Here is a 14,979-nt window from a genome sequence, read left to right as displayed (position 1 = left end):
TGTCAGACTAGCTCCGTTCTGGAATAGGCCACTTGGGTACCACCGGGAATTTGGGTTTTCTCTCGTTGTTACCGATTTGTGCACGTATTGTCCCGGGCTATGCAGGAGGGTTCACATTGGGTTTATGGCTTTTGCTACGTATCACCAATCAAAAGGACTAACAAGCATTGTGGTTCATAACGAATATGAAGGGAGGTGTTTCTATTATTGGTTGCCTTCTTACTGTACGGTGTTTCATTTACAACCAAGAATACAGCCAAGGATTGAATCTATGCGGCCCCCCACATCGTCGACGCCTGCACTCCATCTGCCGGGATCTACAAGGGAAGCTGAACAGCTCCAATCTGAACAAGGATCCCAAATAGATCAGGCAAAGCCTGCTCTTTAACAATCTTCCCCTCCGAAAACGTAAAGAGGTTCATCCCAACTATTTCGAACGTTTTTCCGGATGGAGGAAATCCCATGAAAGGACCGGTTTGGGTGCCGCGGGTTTTAGAGCGTAGAACCACTTTGTCTCCTTCAGAAATTATCTGCTCTACACTCCATTGAATGTCGGGAAAGGCGCCACGCATGTTGCCTAGCATCTCTAAGTATCCGCTGGCACCCTTCAAGGACTTATTGTCAAAAGGGACGTGAAACTCGGCTGACTCGTGGATGACTTCGTTGCCAATAGCGGCATCCGCCGAGTTGATGAACTCGACGAATCGACGAATAGCTTGCGAGTAAGACATAGCTGTGTTTAGTCGCAGGGTTTAGCTGGATGACGGGGTGTAGAGAATAATGTTAGAGAGGATTCTTCGTTGTGACAGGTTTGATCAAATGAAGCGTTTTGTAATTACATATCTATCTGCGCACTGATCTTATATACTAGTCTAGAACTTTATTTGAAAGTGCAAAACTATCATACATCCTAAGCTGGTGACTAAGCGGGCGTTGGTCTGCATGGTCGAAATGATGCTGCATTGGTCAAGCGGCGTTAACAAAACCCCGATCGTCCGATGCCTAGCCTGCCACTGTCGAGGCTAACTCGATATGTTCTGAACGCGTTTCCGCCACTGGATTCGTATTTGTTTCACCTGGTAATTCTCTTGGAGATTAATTAGGGAACCTGCAAGTCGGCTGCCACTGAACTTTATGCCTTAGATAGAGTGCTTTAGCTGGAAAAGGACTCTGCAAGCTGTTAGGGGGATAAAACCCGAAAGGCCGCTTATATAACTAATCGTTCTATAACAAAGATCTATAAATATGCCCCAGACTACCAGGGATATAATGCTTAATTCTAAGCATAGTCAGACATATTCTAATTTTATTTCAGTCCCTGGTATACTTATTCATACACTCTTGTTACTACTTAAACCAATTATCTATTATTGGGGACAATGGCAGGCGACGGCATTGCCTTCTTCATCTTCCGACTCTTCATATTGAACCAGATCCTAGGAAGGGTCCCCCGTCCAACAGCTTCATTTGAGGGCAAGACAATCATAATCACTGGAGCCAACACGGGATTGGGCTTTGAAGCGGCACGGCACATAATCAAGCTCGGGGCTGCTAGGCTGATCATAGCGGTGCGCTCAACTGAAAAGGGAGAAGCCGCCAAAAGCGTCCTTGCAGAATCGACAGGGTGTGACCTCGCAATCTTGGAAGTATGGCCTGTGGACCTGGCGAGCTATGCCAGCGTCAAGGAATTTGCCGCGCGAGCAATCGCCGAGTTGCCCCGGATCGATGCGCTGATCGAGAATGCGGGGATCGCTTCTGAGAAGTGGTCATGGGCTGAGGATAACGAGAGCATGGTAACGGTCAATGTTGTCTCGACCTTTTTGTTGGCTCTGCTGCTCCTACCAAAGCTCAGAGAGACTGCTGCCCGTTACAACACGAGACCTAACTTGACTGTTGTCTCGAGTGACATGCACTACACGGTCGACTTCAACGAGAAGGATGCTCCCGAGGGCATCTTCAACAGCCTGAATAACGAGAAAGGGGCGGACATGGTCAGCCGCTATCCAATCACCAAGCTCCTCGAGGTATTCATTGTGCGCGAGATGGCGGCTCGGAGGCCCGTAGAGCTATGTCCGGTCACTATCAACACCACAAATCCCGGGCTCTGCAGCAGTGGACTGGGAGGCGGCGAGGAGGGTCTACTGTTCAAAGTCGGGTCCTTCCTGTTTGCGCGTTCGGCTGAGGTCGGCTCTCGGAACTTAGTTTACAGTGCTAGCGCAGGTGCTGAGACTCACGGCCAATACCTCGACAGGTGTAAGATACAACAGCCTGCTACTATTGTCACGGGTCCTGGGGGTAAGACCACGCAAGAAAGAGTATGGGATGAGCTTATCGCCAAGTTGGACAAGGTCCAGCCGGGAATCACGGGCAATCTATAGGATGCATCTCGTCTGTTGTTTGTAATACAATAATGGACGTGCTATTTAGTCTCGAGCCAGGCTAAATTTTATTCAGTATCATTTTCTTAAGCTTGTAGAGCTTAGGCTTCGAAGTACCAAGAGATATCTTTCAGTGCCCAGGTCCCTTCATCGCCACTCTTTCTGCTCCTCATCAGATCCTTTCGTACCCCGATACATGATCGCTCAGTCGCCTTGATCAGGGCATCGGGTCCTGCGCTATAGACCCACCCGTCTCCACGAGCATTAGCAGCCATGACGTTGTCCACTCTAAAGGCTTCCCTAAGTATCAACGCAGTATCTAAACGCCCGTTTTCAGAGCTTATATGTGACCTGATTTCGAGGCTGCTATTGTTAGTCGCTATGTCCGTGAGATCTGTCCACTCCTTCAACTCGAGTGACTCTCGGGTACGCAAAGTCCAAATCAAGGTGAACTGACCATTTACAGACCCGGCGTCCAGCCACCAACGTGCTAGACTTAGAGCTCCGGTAACACCTGTCCCGCCGACAACGCACAATATGTGAGATGCATTGATGTAGCCGGTATCGTTGATGCGATACGGTCCCTCGAGTCGGATTTCCAGATCTCGGCTGTCTTGGACATTGGGTACCAAAGTCCCTAACTTCCAAGTCCATTCTTTGTCAAGTCTCTTTTGAGACTTGCCGCTCACTCGTTGAAGTAAGAATCTCGGTCCATGACTAGCAGAAGCCGAAACGGCAGCCGTGAAAGCATGACTTTGGAACCTGCTGACGGCTGGAGCATTGAGGTAGTAATACAGTAAAGGCTCGCAGGTCGGTACGGGTTTCTCCGTCATCTGTTGTCCAGAACTATTCACAGGGAGCGAGATTCTGATCCAGCTCCCGCCTATATTCTCGAGCGTGGCGACAGTCTTCGTACTCAAGCCATTGGTTTCTCCGAAGAAGACTCTCCTCGACCAATCCCCTATCCACAGCAGCAAGCCAGGGAGAAGAAGATAGAAGTCGGTACTGGCATGGATACAGGAAGCAACAAAAATAACGATGCCACAGATGACATGAGTATAGTAAAACAAGTTGTAGTGTTGACGACGAATGTATGGGAGTGAAGTGATGAGGACTGCTAAGATCGGCAGGAAGGCGGCGATTCCAGTGTATGTGGTCTGCACAAACCATGAGCTTCGCTGTTTGCTCTCTGACAAAGTCATTGTTGGATTTCCTGTTGCCAAAGCCTCTTCTTTGGCTTCGTCACCTTCGCTGCTGCCATCTGTAGCATAAACCTGGATTGGATCAGTGATTGCAAAAGAAGATGAATGTCATGTTGAAGGCTTACAATATACGTGATGCCATGCGCAGCGACGGCGATCGAGAAAAGATAGGAAATGAGTCGATGAGCCAAAAGTAATGTGCCGTGGTGCACAGAGAATGCCTGTCCAACAAGACTATTTCTCGACACCGGTATGATCAGAAGGCCAAGAAGGACGTCCGCATAATGTCCGGTTACACCCGTAATGGTGAGCTGAATCTTGGCAGATAGCCAGCTCAGATGGTCGGTGCGAAGTCCCCAGAAATCCCAGTGGGTTGGAAACCAGTATATGGTCGGACCAAAAGTCATGATCAGTATCCATAAGGTCATGAAAGCCTCTCCAAGAGTAAACCGATTGCCTGCGAGAGGAAGCTCAGCTAGCGGCTGCATATTGGTAAACGACCGGATAGCAGGACTGTAGGAACGAATGGCAAGGAGACAAAGAGTAAGTGACAGAAAGCCATAATAAATAATGACATGGAGACGTGTCTCATACGAGAAATAATCCTCGGGGCATACAGTGGCATAACAAGAAAAGTGCATCATGACTAGACTGACTGCCGCAGAGGCAAGTGTCGTGACAATCAATGTCGTGGTTTGGAGAAACTTTCTCATGTTGAAGTTTGGGGTTTTGTAGTATGATTTGATATGGAGTAGGTAAAAAATATGATATGTAGAGAGACTGAGCCCAAGAAGTCAAGGCATAGCTTCTGCCACGAGAGTTATATACATCCCAGTGTCCCATTTCTTCTAAACCTGGAGTGCCGCTGGTTGCATAAAATGAGGCAGTGAACAGTGAAGAGCAACGCAAGATGGCCCGCGCCTCAATCTGACGAGGCAAAAGGATAAGACGCTTTCCTTTTTTGGTATAGTGAAATTAAATATTTAAGCTTATTGCAGCCTTTATTTGTAGCCTCACGCGATCTGACAGTATTGGAATCGGGATCGGGCTTTAAGCAAAATCCCCGTTCTTAAAACTAACAAGCATTAGCATTAAGGACTCTTCCAACCTTAAATCTCCGATTCCGATTCTTGATCCTCCCTCACTTTTGCCTAGCTCATCAAACATCATTCCGGACTTTTATTCCATTCGCCGTCCGATCCCTACAGGCGAGGATCCATCTCGCATGACTTCGCGAGAGAAATGCAGGATCCGCTAACGCATCGGCGAGAACCCCAAGAGTGCGCCTTTGAACTGGGCAAATGACTGTTCGCTGTGTGCGTATTCTAAAGTCAAATTCCTACTGGCGGATCTTACGGCATGACACATTGGTGATAGATGCGTCGTTCAGGTGTTTCTTTTTGGCAGTCATGTCTAAGACAGTCGTTCCCTCACAGGTGCCATGCCGTAAATAAAGACTGTGCTGACAAGGTGCAAGGAGCGGGAAAAAGAGAGCTGATAAGTCTTCGTGCGTTATTCCGTGTTCATAATGGCTCGTTTTCATCTGCTAATCCCGGGCCTACTTTGTATGATCCGTAGACTCACTCGGAGTTTCACTTTCTACCCTCGCATTCGAACGCTTTGGCACCGGCGTGCTATCTGACAACCTTTTTTCCTTTTTCTGAATCTTCTATGATTCTAGTTCGAATTCCAAATATTAAATTTTCCCTTTTTGAAGTTGTTTCCGACTCTTGTGCGATCTAGCTCGCCACCGCCTATTACGTCGCATATACCCAACAGATTTTGAACCTGATCTCAAACTCCAACCCACGACACAATGGTCCGAACAACCCGGTTTCAATCAATTCTGGCTAATACCCTTCCCACTATAAAGAGCTATATTCCTGAGCCGCGGGAGCTATTGCGGGTGTTTTCCTCAATGACCCGCCCACCTTGAGGTTTCTGATAGAGTCTGGGAATACATTATCTGTATACTGAAGCGGTGATGCTGATGTTAGCGTAGTGTTTCATAGGGTGCTGCAAGGGAAAAAGTCAGGCCGCAGGTTACTGCATGTTGAAAGATGGGGTGGCAGAAGAATACGTGCAAAGTCAACACATCACCCTGCGAACCAAAGAACAGGTTTACAAAGCCAAATCGACGTCAACACGTAGCCTCTATCTACAACCCTTGTAAAGCGCGCAAGAGGTAAATAATAGCGTACCAAGGAAAGCGTTATTCTAATTTAGAACCATGACTGATACATCATCTGTACAACAACCCTATTAAACCCCCTAGATACACGCCTAGTTCGAACACCTGTAAAGTCCTTTGAGAAATCCTACACTTGACTAAGAAGAAATTCTCCCGTTCAGAACGCTTCTGCCTCGATATCGTACGTCCAGTCCTTTTGACCGAGCCCCATGCGGTCCAGGCCAACAAGCTTGTAAAGCCATAACCCCCCTGAGATGGCCAGCTCATTAGCACGCACACGCCACGGCGATGTTTGCTTGCGCACCGAGCCGTTTGCCTCGGCTCTTTTGAGCATTGTCTCGGTCCTTGCTTTCCGCTTGGCCACATAGGCAGCAAGAGCATCTTCGGGAGGTAGGCCGCAGGTCTCTAGCATCTTGGAGAACAGGAAGACGTCCTCCAAGGCCATCGACACGCCTTGGCTGGCGTGAGGCGGCATAGCATGCGCGGCATCTCCGATAATCAGGCAACGGCCCCTGAACCATGGTCTTCCGGTTGGCAGCTTATAGATAGGATAAAACTTGACAACCTTGGTCTTTTCGACCAGGTCGTGCAGAAAGTCCATCCATTCAGATGGTTGATCCCCCAAGAGGTGAAGCAGATTTGACTTAAAGGCCCCTGTCTCGGCCTTGCCGCGAGCTTCCCATCCGTCACGGCCATCATCGGATTGTGGAAGAGGTATCTCTCGCGAGAAGAACCAGTAGAGAATGTCGCCTGTCGGTGTAGCTGGGGTGACGGCAAACAATCCGTCAGAGGTCAAAGTCGCGTTGAGATCCTTGAGAGGACCAGAAGGTGTATAAACCTCGTGCAGTTGGACCATAGAAAACATGTTAGATATGCCAGTATATTCAGGTTTCTGGTCCGGGTCGACATATAGCTTGCGGACAGCAGAGTGAATGCCATCGCATCCAAGTAGAAAGTCTGCTATATCAGTCTCGCCGTCCGCAAAAGTGGCGATTACCTGGTCGTTCATTTCCTCGATATGGGTAAGGGTTTTGCCGTACTTGACAGAGATGCTCTCGCGCTCAACTGCCTTGAGAAGAATATCCATCATGTCTGTTCTTCGGATTCTCAAATATCCAAACCCCGTCTGTTCCTTGCTCCAGGATGACATGTCTATCTCGCCCATGGTGCAGCCATTGAGAGAATGCAGGACCAGCCTCGAGGTCAGTGAACCTTTGTCTACTGCTTCATCGTAGAGACCGAGTTGGTGGAGCAGCCGAAGCCCGTTCGCTGGGATCCCTATAGCGCCGCCAAGGGTAGTTGGATTCTGACGGATCTCGTACACGGTAGGAGTCACACCATTCTTGCGCCGAAGGCGAAGCGCGGCAAGTAGCGCAGCTGGTCCCCCTCCGATGATAATGACCTGTCTATCTTTAATTTAACGCATTCTTGACCATTAACAAGAGCTTGCTTGACTGACCTTTTGTATGTCTTGGAGTGGTTTTGCCATGGTAGTCGCTTGGGTATGAGGTTTATCTATTAAGTTTTAGTATATTGCTCTAGGAGAATCTTCGATTGATAGTCCTTATTTATCCTTTCGAGATAACGACGCCAGCACCGGGTATCTGATCAGGCGCCGCAGTATATTCGTAAGTAAAGAGATCGGAATGATTGAATCTGCTAACCACCGTCGGCGTTTATGGTTACCCTCGAATCTAGCTACGTTTCACGTCATGAGTCGGGAAACTCGGCATATATAAGAAGCCCGACTAATTCTCTTGTCTAAGTGGGCCATGAAGCATCTCTGCAAGGATGTAAGAGTAGGTAGCCTCGTGACTTATTGGACATTGTTTCCGACCGCGAATCCAGCCATAACTCGAAAGATGGGCCATCGGGACTTGGAAGTGAACGCATTCTCCGATTTGAACCGATTTGGAAATTCAGAGTTACGTTCGGAATTGGTATAAAACAACGAAGGATTCTACGTTGATACGAGCTATAAAAGATGGACCGTCGGACTTACAAGAATCGCCATGTCCGACGGACACGGCCTTTAAAGGAAATCCAAGTAATAGAAGCTTTTGCTGAATATTAGACAATCAGTTACGGAAAGCAGCTAGAACTCCGCATAAGCATATGACTCGTATATTCACTATCTCACAGCCTCTCGATAAGGACCCGAGTGGCCCTGCCGCGATAGATGAGAATTTGCAAGTCAATGAGTATGAGCTAGCTGGCCTCCAACTATCTTGAACAAAGGCTGGAGAGACGCGGCAGGTGGTGATAGTAAAGCAATTTACGAAGACCCTTAGCTGAGCTTGGAACAGAGGCTGGGGCGTTGGGTATGTTGGTTCATGAAATATTGGAATGCTTCCTTCTTGCCATGTCTTTGTTCGACACAGTTCAACAAAGATGCAAGTGCCGAAACTGTGAACAAACAAGAGCCTTCGGAACTGGTTCTTGGGGCTACTTCGGAGAATAGCACTTGACAATCTTTTGCTTCTCGTTACTCATGGTATAGCAGAAGCTTTCGGCTCAACAGACTTTTCAGTACGTCAGATTCAAGGTATATGCGAGAGGCAATACGCCAGGGTCTAGTGACATTATCCTGTATTCAACCATTCAATAGGGCAAATAGTTTCCTCTAGTGGCTCTGGTCTACCTTGGAGGAAACCCAAAGCTGTCAGATTGTGCGGTTAGCAGCTGAACATCGAAGAAGACACTACATCAGTTGTCGCATATCAACGATGACCGACCCCCTCGTAGTCGCCACTGACGACCCGATACAATTCAGATCACAAGGCCTTTAGACACTACCCTGAAGCTCAGCGTAACTCTGGCCCCGTCTTTGGAGAGTCTGGTATAGCTGAGCACTGTCGCTTGAGCTGTACATGCAATGAGCTTGGACGGATTGAAGTTCAGCCATAACATCGTTTGCAGGGCCCATTCCACTTCGGATCTCGCCAATTACTCAAAGTGGATTATCCAGAAAGCAACCATAAAGCGAAATGAGGGTGGAGTGCGCAAAGCATCGGGAGCTCCCGCCGAGAACGCGGCAGGCGGATAATTGCTGTAGACCACTTTGAAAAAGCAAAAATGGTTCGGCAATTGGTTAAGCTGAACGGATATCCGCCGGCCATAGTCAGGGGACGCATTAAACCTCAAAACGGCCAGTCTAATAGACGGAAATACTTAGGTAACCTGGTCTAAGCCCATACTATGTTATAGTAAGCTTGGGAGAATCTTGATTGGTTTTTTTAGTCTCTTAGGAAGAGATCCGAAGCCATTTGGCTGCTGCGACGAAGTTCCTGGCATTAGCTCCAAGTCCCCATATATCCACTACCCCATGGACAACTAATCTTATTCATGATCCTTGTATCTCATTGGCTGGTTTGCCTACCAAGACTTCTTCTCTCTTTTCCCTTTCCTGGTAATGTTGTTCTGACCGGCAAGAACTCCGGTCGCTCTCCAGGTAACCAGTCATATTAACAGCCAGGCCAATGCAACTATGAGATCTACAATACGAGCTCAGCTAGCTATCACCCTTGTCAACTCCTGTGACAATCCTGACGATCCAAGGCTGGATCAGAAAGAATGCGTGGTCTTGGCAAGAAAATCTAGGTATCAGACCACGATGCATAATCATGATTCATGTACCAATCTCAACACCGTCACGAGACCTTGACAAACTGGAAGGTGGCTGACAAAAAAACAAGATTCTGCATCTCTGAGGTTGGTGAGCTGGTCTGAGGCTTGAAAAAAAGGCCTAACACCTCGGAAAGAACTACTGCTGCATCACCGTGTCATCACACCGATCCACAGTCTTCCTTGGTGTTGGCCACTCCGTTGCACAAGCCCAGAGCCTCAAGGTCGTGGCGATCGACGATCACTTCGCTCAATACGACCTTGTGCTATGGCAAAGATTTATATCGGTTTCTGTACGCCGGTGAAAGCCATATTGCATGTTGCAGATCTTGGAGGAGCTGAAACATATAGCGATAATCTAGGTAGTGATCTTCGGAAAATTAGATAGTTCGACAAGTGGCTGAACAAGTGCTATTACCCTATTGGATCCCTTTGTTGGCCAACGAGTAGTAGGGATATCTATTGCAGACTATCAGACCGAGTCAGGCCTGACTGACAAATTGTGAGGCTGGAGGACATTTGAATTGTAATACAAACTCCGTAAAAACACGGAACTTCTTATCAGAGTATGTAAAATGCAGATCACTCTTGTCTTCACCTCCCTCCGCCATTGACCCTTCGTAAACCAAGCCTTTTATGAACATACGCCTTTGAGACATTCCAACGGGTCCTTGACTTCCCATGGCAGGGATAAAGAACGCATGTCAGTATTGCCACACCAAGCAGTGAACGTTTTGCCAGAAATGTCTTGGGATTTTTGGGGCTAAACTGAGGGACTGTTGCGGCACATTCATACAATCCACTTTCTCTTCTGAGCCAACAGAGCCTGTTTGGGGTTCTCTCCCTGTAAGCGTTACGAGAGGGCTTTACCACGTTGAGGAGAGATCTTCAACAGGAAAAAGCAAACGCAGAAAATAGTTCAGTGTGCGGTGCCAAAGTCAGACGCCAGATGTAACGCTCTCTGCCCTCGTTCTGGCCCTTGCGTTCTTCTCTGCATAATACTCATCAGCTAATTCTGCCCTTTTGGTATTTTCGTCCCATGAATAGCATTGATCATCGGCGTCAAGCCACCGGGCTGAGACTTCCGGCAGTTGGGTCCAATTAAAACCTTAGTCTCAGCCCTTCCTACCGGGCTATCGGCAATAAGACATTTTGGTGGGCGAGACTCTTGAGGCTAGACTTGCCCTTTTGCCGATCGCTGCATGGTCCAATAATGGCAGCTAAGACAATTGAGCCAGGAACGCGTGGTTGTCGTGGCGTCTCGGTCTAGGGCAACGGACCATGGAAAAAGCAATTTATTCCAAGTTCACAGCGGGCTAAACCCCATTGTGGCTGCATATTGGACCACGGCCCCGTTTTGGCTTTCAGCCAAGGACCAGGAGGGGAGAGCAAATGAGGGCGCTTGATGCTGGTGCTTCAAGTTGTCGTTGACGACGTGGCTACCGCGAGACCCTTGTGCTTCACACGAACAATCCACTACACTCAAAGTTTTATGCTGTGCATGTCCATGCTTTTCGGCTTTTGAAGAGTGTCATTTTTCTCATGCAGAGTATTGCTTTTGGACGTCGCGGATCACTGCAGTTAGCCGCGGACACGGAACCGCGCCTGACCCATGACGATGCTACGTCTTGGTCACGGAGCGAAGGTCCGGACAGCCAAGGCAGTGTCACGATCTAATTTTGTTGTTTTCTCTTTAATGAATTCTACTGAGCTTATTCTGCTGTTCATTCAATAACTGCTCAGTACTATTCTTAGCTGAAATTGGACTTGATGCCCTGAATCCCCATAGTGCGGGCGCTAATCAAGATACCGGGGCCATCCGTGGCCTGAAAATTTACGAGCGGACTCTCGCCCTACAATTCTAAAATACTAGCGGCATCGGCAGTTAGAATCGTACTGTTACGCAAAAAGTATATTGAAACAATGCAACCATCCCTGTAAGAAATTGGACATGACAAACAACCAACAGTATGATCTGAGCAGGGAAACATGGGTCTCTCCCTTATCCCGGCCAGGTACCGAGTGGATGTTGACGATCACAGACCAAGGGAGAAAGAGTTGAGCCCCACTAACAGAACAGTGCAGTGATCGCCCCGAGTTCCGCTACTCAAAGTCTATGGACTGGACTCAGCTGAGATGTGTGATGCGGAATATCGTCGCGTAGTATTATGGCTTGGGAGTAATCTCGTACAGTCAGGTAGACAGGCCCTTGATCAGGGAACTCAACGCTTTTGGTGTGAGCTGTCAAGTATAAAGAGGCCATCATCCTCCCTCTTGGACTCAAAATCCTCATCAACACTCATCAGCATCTCCAACAGCATCCTCAACACCTTCAAACACTTCACTCACTCCCAAAACCAACTCTTTCAACTCAACTCCATTCAAAATGCAGTTCACCAAGATCGCCTCTGTCCTCGCCATGGCCGCCGCTGCCATCGCTGCTCCCGCTCCCGGCAACTACGAGGTCGAGCCTCGCACTGGCGGTGGCAACAACCAGCCCGCCTGCTCTGCTCAGAGCCAGCAGGTTTGCTGCACCGGTCTCAGCTGTGTCGTCCAGGTTCTCGGCGGTTGCTCGACCAGCTCTTTCTGCTGCAAGACTGATGCCCCTGATGTGAGTAATCCAGGAGAAAAGGCAGAATAAGATTTGATACTGACTGTTTCAGGGCGCTCTCGTCAACGTCGCTCTCCTCAACTGTGTCAACCTTCTCTAAGTGACACGCCTCGGCGACTTGACTTATTCCATGGAGTAAGCAGTTGGATATTGGGGCACACATGGTATGAAGGATCTGACGGAGAAAGCCTATGCCAGCTACTCCGTATGTCAATAGGCAGTGTTGATGTTTGTATTTACTTCGATGACCTTAATTCTGAGGTTGAATATACATACAGGGGTTATATACTTGACTTGACTTGACTTGACTTGGCTCTTGACTGTGAATCGTGACAAGGTATTAACAAGCTCAGCAAGATCACATAAATGAACTCAACTAGATCACATGAAATACCTTCAGACAAGGTTTGTAGCTGATTAAATTAACACAAAAGTCAGCTTCCAGGTAAGCTTCAACTCTGCTCATCATACTCTCGTAAACTTGGGACTCAATGCCGTTACCGGATGCTGCGGAGTTCAAAACTCAATCACAGAATGTAACCAGGGATCCCTGACAATCGAGCCATCCATAACGGTTGAAGAAACAACTTAAGTTAGTTTAACTACAACTCTGACCTATAACAGCAAGTGCACGTTTTGAAAACTGTTAAGGTCGTATCCATGCTCGAATAGATCGTTCCAGGCTGTGTCGATGCTTGGCGTAGGATACTCCTGACGAGGCGGTGGATTCTGACTTTTGACTCCAAACCATGACATGAACTCTGTGTCAATCTCGCCCTCGGCATGTGACGTGTTGTCGAAAATCGCCAACGTTGCATTACCCAATCTCCGTATGATCTGAGTGCTCCTCTCTCCGACCTTCTTGCCGTGTGATATTTTGGAGAGGAGTCTCACGCATGTCTCAATGTTGGCCTCGACGACTTCCCTCGTGAGTTCGAGCCGGACTACGGAACTTGCTCTGATGGAGTACAGCATCGTAACAGCAGCCATGAATAACGAGTCCAGCGCCACAAAGGTGTAGATTATCTTGTTCTTCGCGTATAGTGCATTGTAGCAGCTAATGAGGCTTATGGATGAATCGGCGCATAACCGAATGGCGTCTGCGCTGCTCACCGGCGATGCATGAGATGGTCGGTGGAGGTTGATGACGGCTTGGTGATAGGCGATTTGGAACCATTCTGGCGTTTGGTACATCGACAGTGGCGCAAGGTATCTCGGGGCTGAGAGAAGCCATGCATTGAGACGGGTGTAGTGCTGTTGGCGTATGGCGTCGAGGTTTCGGCCTTCGAGGTTCATGCCGCCTGCTGAGTGGAGGGCTGAGTAGATTCCTGCGTTGATTTGACGGAGTTCGACGATGTGACGGAACGCAGACATGTCTCTGACGTCGGGGAGGATATTTGCTATGGCTCGATCTGCGGGTCCGGCAATTTGCTCATCGGTGAGGACCAGGGGGAGGGGTATCGTGATGTCAGCGTCTTGGATACCCAATGGTCGGCCGAGAGAGATCGAGACACTTCGATCCATGGTGTACAAGCTCCAGAATAACCGTTTTCGCATCTCGGCGTCCAATAAGGTCTTGTTGGCAAGGCTCTCCTCCCGATGCATGTCGATACCTACTGCAAGCCTCAACGCCATGCCAACGGTGTACCACAAATTGACCGACTGCGGCTCGTTGCTGCCGAACAAGCAGAGCAGGGAAAGACAGCGTATGCAGTCGAGGTCATCAGCTGAAAGCACTGCGTCAAGATCACGCGCAGCTGCCTCAAAAAAGAACTCGTGAGAAACGGGTGCATCCGAACTAATTCTTGCTTTTTCTGATGCTCCAATCGCGAGAACCATGTGTACTTCGAACGCTGACAGTCTGCTCCTGACTTGGCCGTTGCAGTATGGTATGTAATGGTGTTCCATGAACGTTGGGCGATGAAGGACTGGATATTGCGGCCATCGACGATCAAAGAATACTTCAATCAGGCTGAGGCCGTCTCGGTGAAGCGAAAATGTGTTTGACGTGGCGGTCGGAGGCGTCTCACTCGCTGACAACCCATGCCACAATTGCCAAGGCCCCGTCATGAAACCCGTCTCGGAAGCGCCATTGGGTCCCAATCCTCGAAAAGTTGGCAGAAGCATGCGTCCAACATATCCCCTCTCCAAGCTCGCAACCGAGCCATCGGGTTCTTGGCGATCGGTGACAGATCTTATCTGCAGATGACTCTCCTGAGACCGAGCTTCCGATGGGAGTCTCGATTGCATAGCGAGTTGTGTTTGCAGCTCATTCACCCGGTCCTTCAAGCGCTCTACCTGGCCTCTCAGATGGTCGCATTCGCATTCCCTGTCGACCTTGACAACGAGACGATCTGAGGGGACACAAGGCACATTTGCAGCAGCACAGGCCCCGCATACGGGATGTCTGCCGTCACACTTTGGTCACAAAAGTCAGTCCATTATGTCGTCGGCGACCCGAGAAAATGTGGTAGCACGTACTTTTTGTTTTCTTCGGCGACATCTCTGGCACGCTGCCGATATCCTCTTGAGACCACGACGCGGCGATCTTATCCGATCAGTGTCCCTGTCTGAGTGTGTGTCGTAGGCTGAGGCCGACTCGAACACGGCGGGAAGTTCTCCGTCATCGGTTGCAGACATTTTTCGGGTTGGGTTTTCGGAGGCGATGGTTTATTAATGAGGGATGAAATGTTAATGCGGAAGAGTCAGAAGTGACCCACTATATCGATAAGGACGATCAATCTCCGGTTCAATGCCGGCAAAAGATGGATCTCCCTAAGATTCGGCCGCATTCGGCCCTTATGCCCGGCCTTATCTCGCATGTCGTGATTGAAGGTGATAATGGTCTTGTTTTATACTGGGAACAACCGATATTTAGAGTTTTCTTGATGTTTAGATAAGACTCTCTTAACATAGTGGTTGAACCATGTCAAGTCGGTCAGAATCAAGGCTCCGATGTTGACGTCATTGGTG

At 48.7% G+C, this 14,979-nt stretch overlaps 6 protein-coding genes across 6 annotated transcripts; 2 read left to right on the top strand and 4 right to left on the bottom strand.

The window, feature by feature from the left end:
• Positions 1 to 167: 167 nt before the first annotated feature.
• FOIG_04684 (uncharacterized protein) lies at positions 168 to 825 on the bottom strand. The gene has a single exon (XM_031202978.1). The coding sequence runs from the start codon at positions 729 to 731 to the stop codon at positions 318 to 320; it is 414 nt and encodes a 137-aa protein (XP_031066557.1). The 5' UTR covers positions 732 to 825; the 3' UTR covers positions 168 to 317.
• Positions 826 to 1,379: 554 nt separating this feature from the next.
• On the top strand, positions 1,380 to 2,378 carry FOIG_04683 (uncharacterized protein; the record flags this gene model as incomplete). Its single annotated transcript, XM_031202977.1, has 1 exon — positions 1,380 to 2,378. One exon carries the CDS (start codon positions 1,380 to 1,382, stop codon positions 2,376 to 2,378), a length of 999 nt encoding a protein of 332 aa, XP_031066556.1.
• Positions 2,379 to 2,479: 101 nt separating this feature from the next.
• On the bottom strand, positions 2,480 to 4,068 carry FOIG_04682 (uncharacterized protein; the record flags this gene model as incomplete). Its single annotated transcript, XM_031202976.1, has 2 exons — positions 2,480 to 3,652; positions 3,706 to 4,068. 2 exons carry the CDS (start codon positions 4,066 to 4,068, stop codon positions 2,480 to 2,482), a joined length of 1,536 nt encoding a protein of 511 aa, XP_031066555.1.
• Positions 4,069 to 5,928: 1,860 nt separating this feature from the next.
• Positions 5,929 to 7,290, bottom strand: FOIG_04681 (uncharacterized protein; the record flags this gene model as incomplete). Its single annotated transcript, XM_031202975.1, has 2 exons — positions 7,231 to 7,290; positions 5,929 to 7,173 (listed from the first exon to the last, which is right to left on the bottom strand). The coding sequence occupies exons 1-2, from the start codon at positions 7,258 to 7,260 to the stop codon at positions 5,929 to 5,931; spliced, it is 1,275 nt and encodes a 424-aa protein (XP_031066554.1). The 5' UTR covers positions 7,261 to 7,290.
• Positions 7,291 to 11,539: 4,249 nt separating this feature from the next.
• FOIG_04680 (uncharacterized protein) lies at positions 11,540 to 12,309 on the top strand. Its single transcript, XM_031202974.1, has 2 exons — positions 11,540 to 12,006; positions 12,059 to 12,309. Exons 1-2 carry the CDS (start codon positions 11,782 to 11,784, stop codon positions 12,104 to 12,106), a joined length of 273 nt encoding a protein of 90 aa, XP_031066553.1. The 5' UTR covers positions 11,540 to 11,781; the 3' UTR covers positions 12,107 to 12,309.
• Positions 12,310 to 12,337: 28 nt separating this feature from the next.
• On the bottom strand, positions 12,338 to 14,683 carry FOIG_04679 (uncharacterized protein). The gene is made up of 2 exons (XM_031202973.1): positions 14,488 to 14,683; positions 12,338 to 14,424 (listed from the first exon to the last, which is right to left on the bottom strand). Exons 1-2 carry the CDS (start codon positions 14,644 to 14,646, stop codon positions 12,622 to 12,624), a joined length of 1,962 nt encoding a protein of 653 aa, XP_031066552.1. The 5' UTR covers positions 14,647 to 14,683; the 3' UTR covers positions 12,338 to 12,621.
• Positions 14,684 to 14,979: the final 296 nt, after the last annotated feature.

The sequence above is a fragment of the Fusarium odoratissimum genome (genome assembly GCF_000260195.1).
Source record: "Fusarium odoratissimum NRRL 54006 unplaced genomic scaffold supercont1.6, whole genome shotgun sequence".
NCBI lineage: Eukaryota > Fungi > Ascomycota > Sordariomycetes > Hypocreales > Nectriaceae > Fusarium > Fusarium odoratissimum.
Note: the sequence above shows the minus strand (reverse complement) of the source record. Positions and strands in the feature narration are given on the sequence as shown.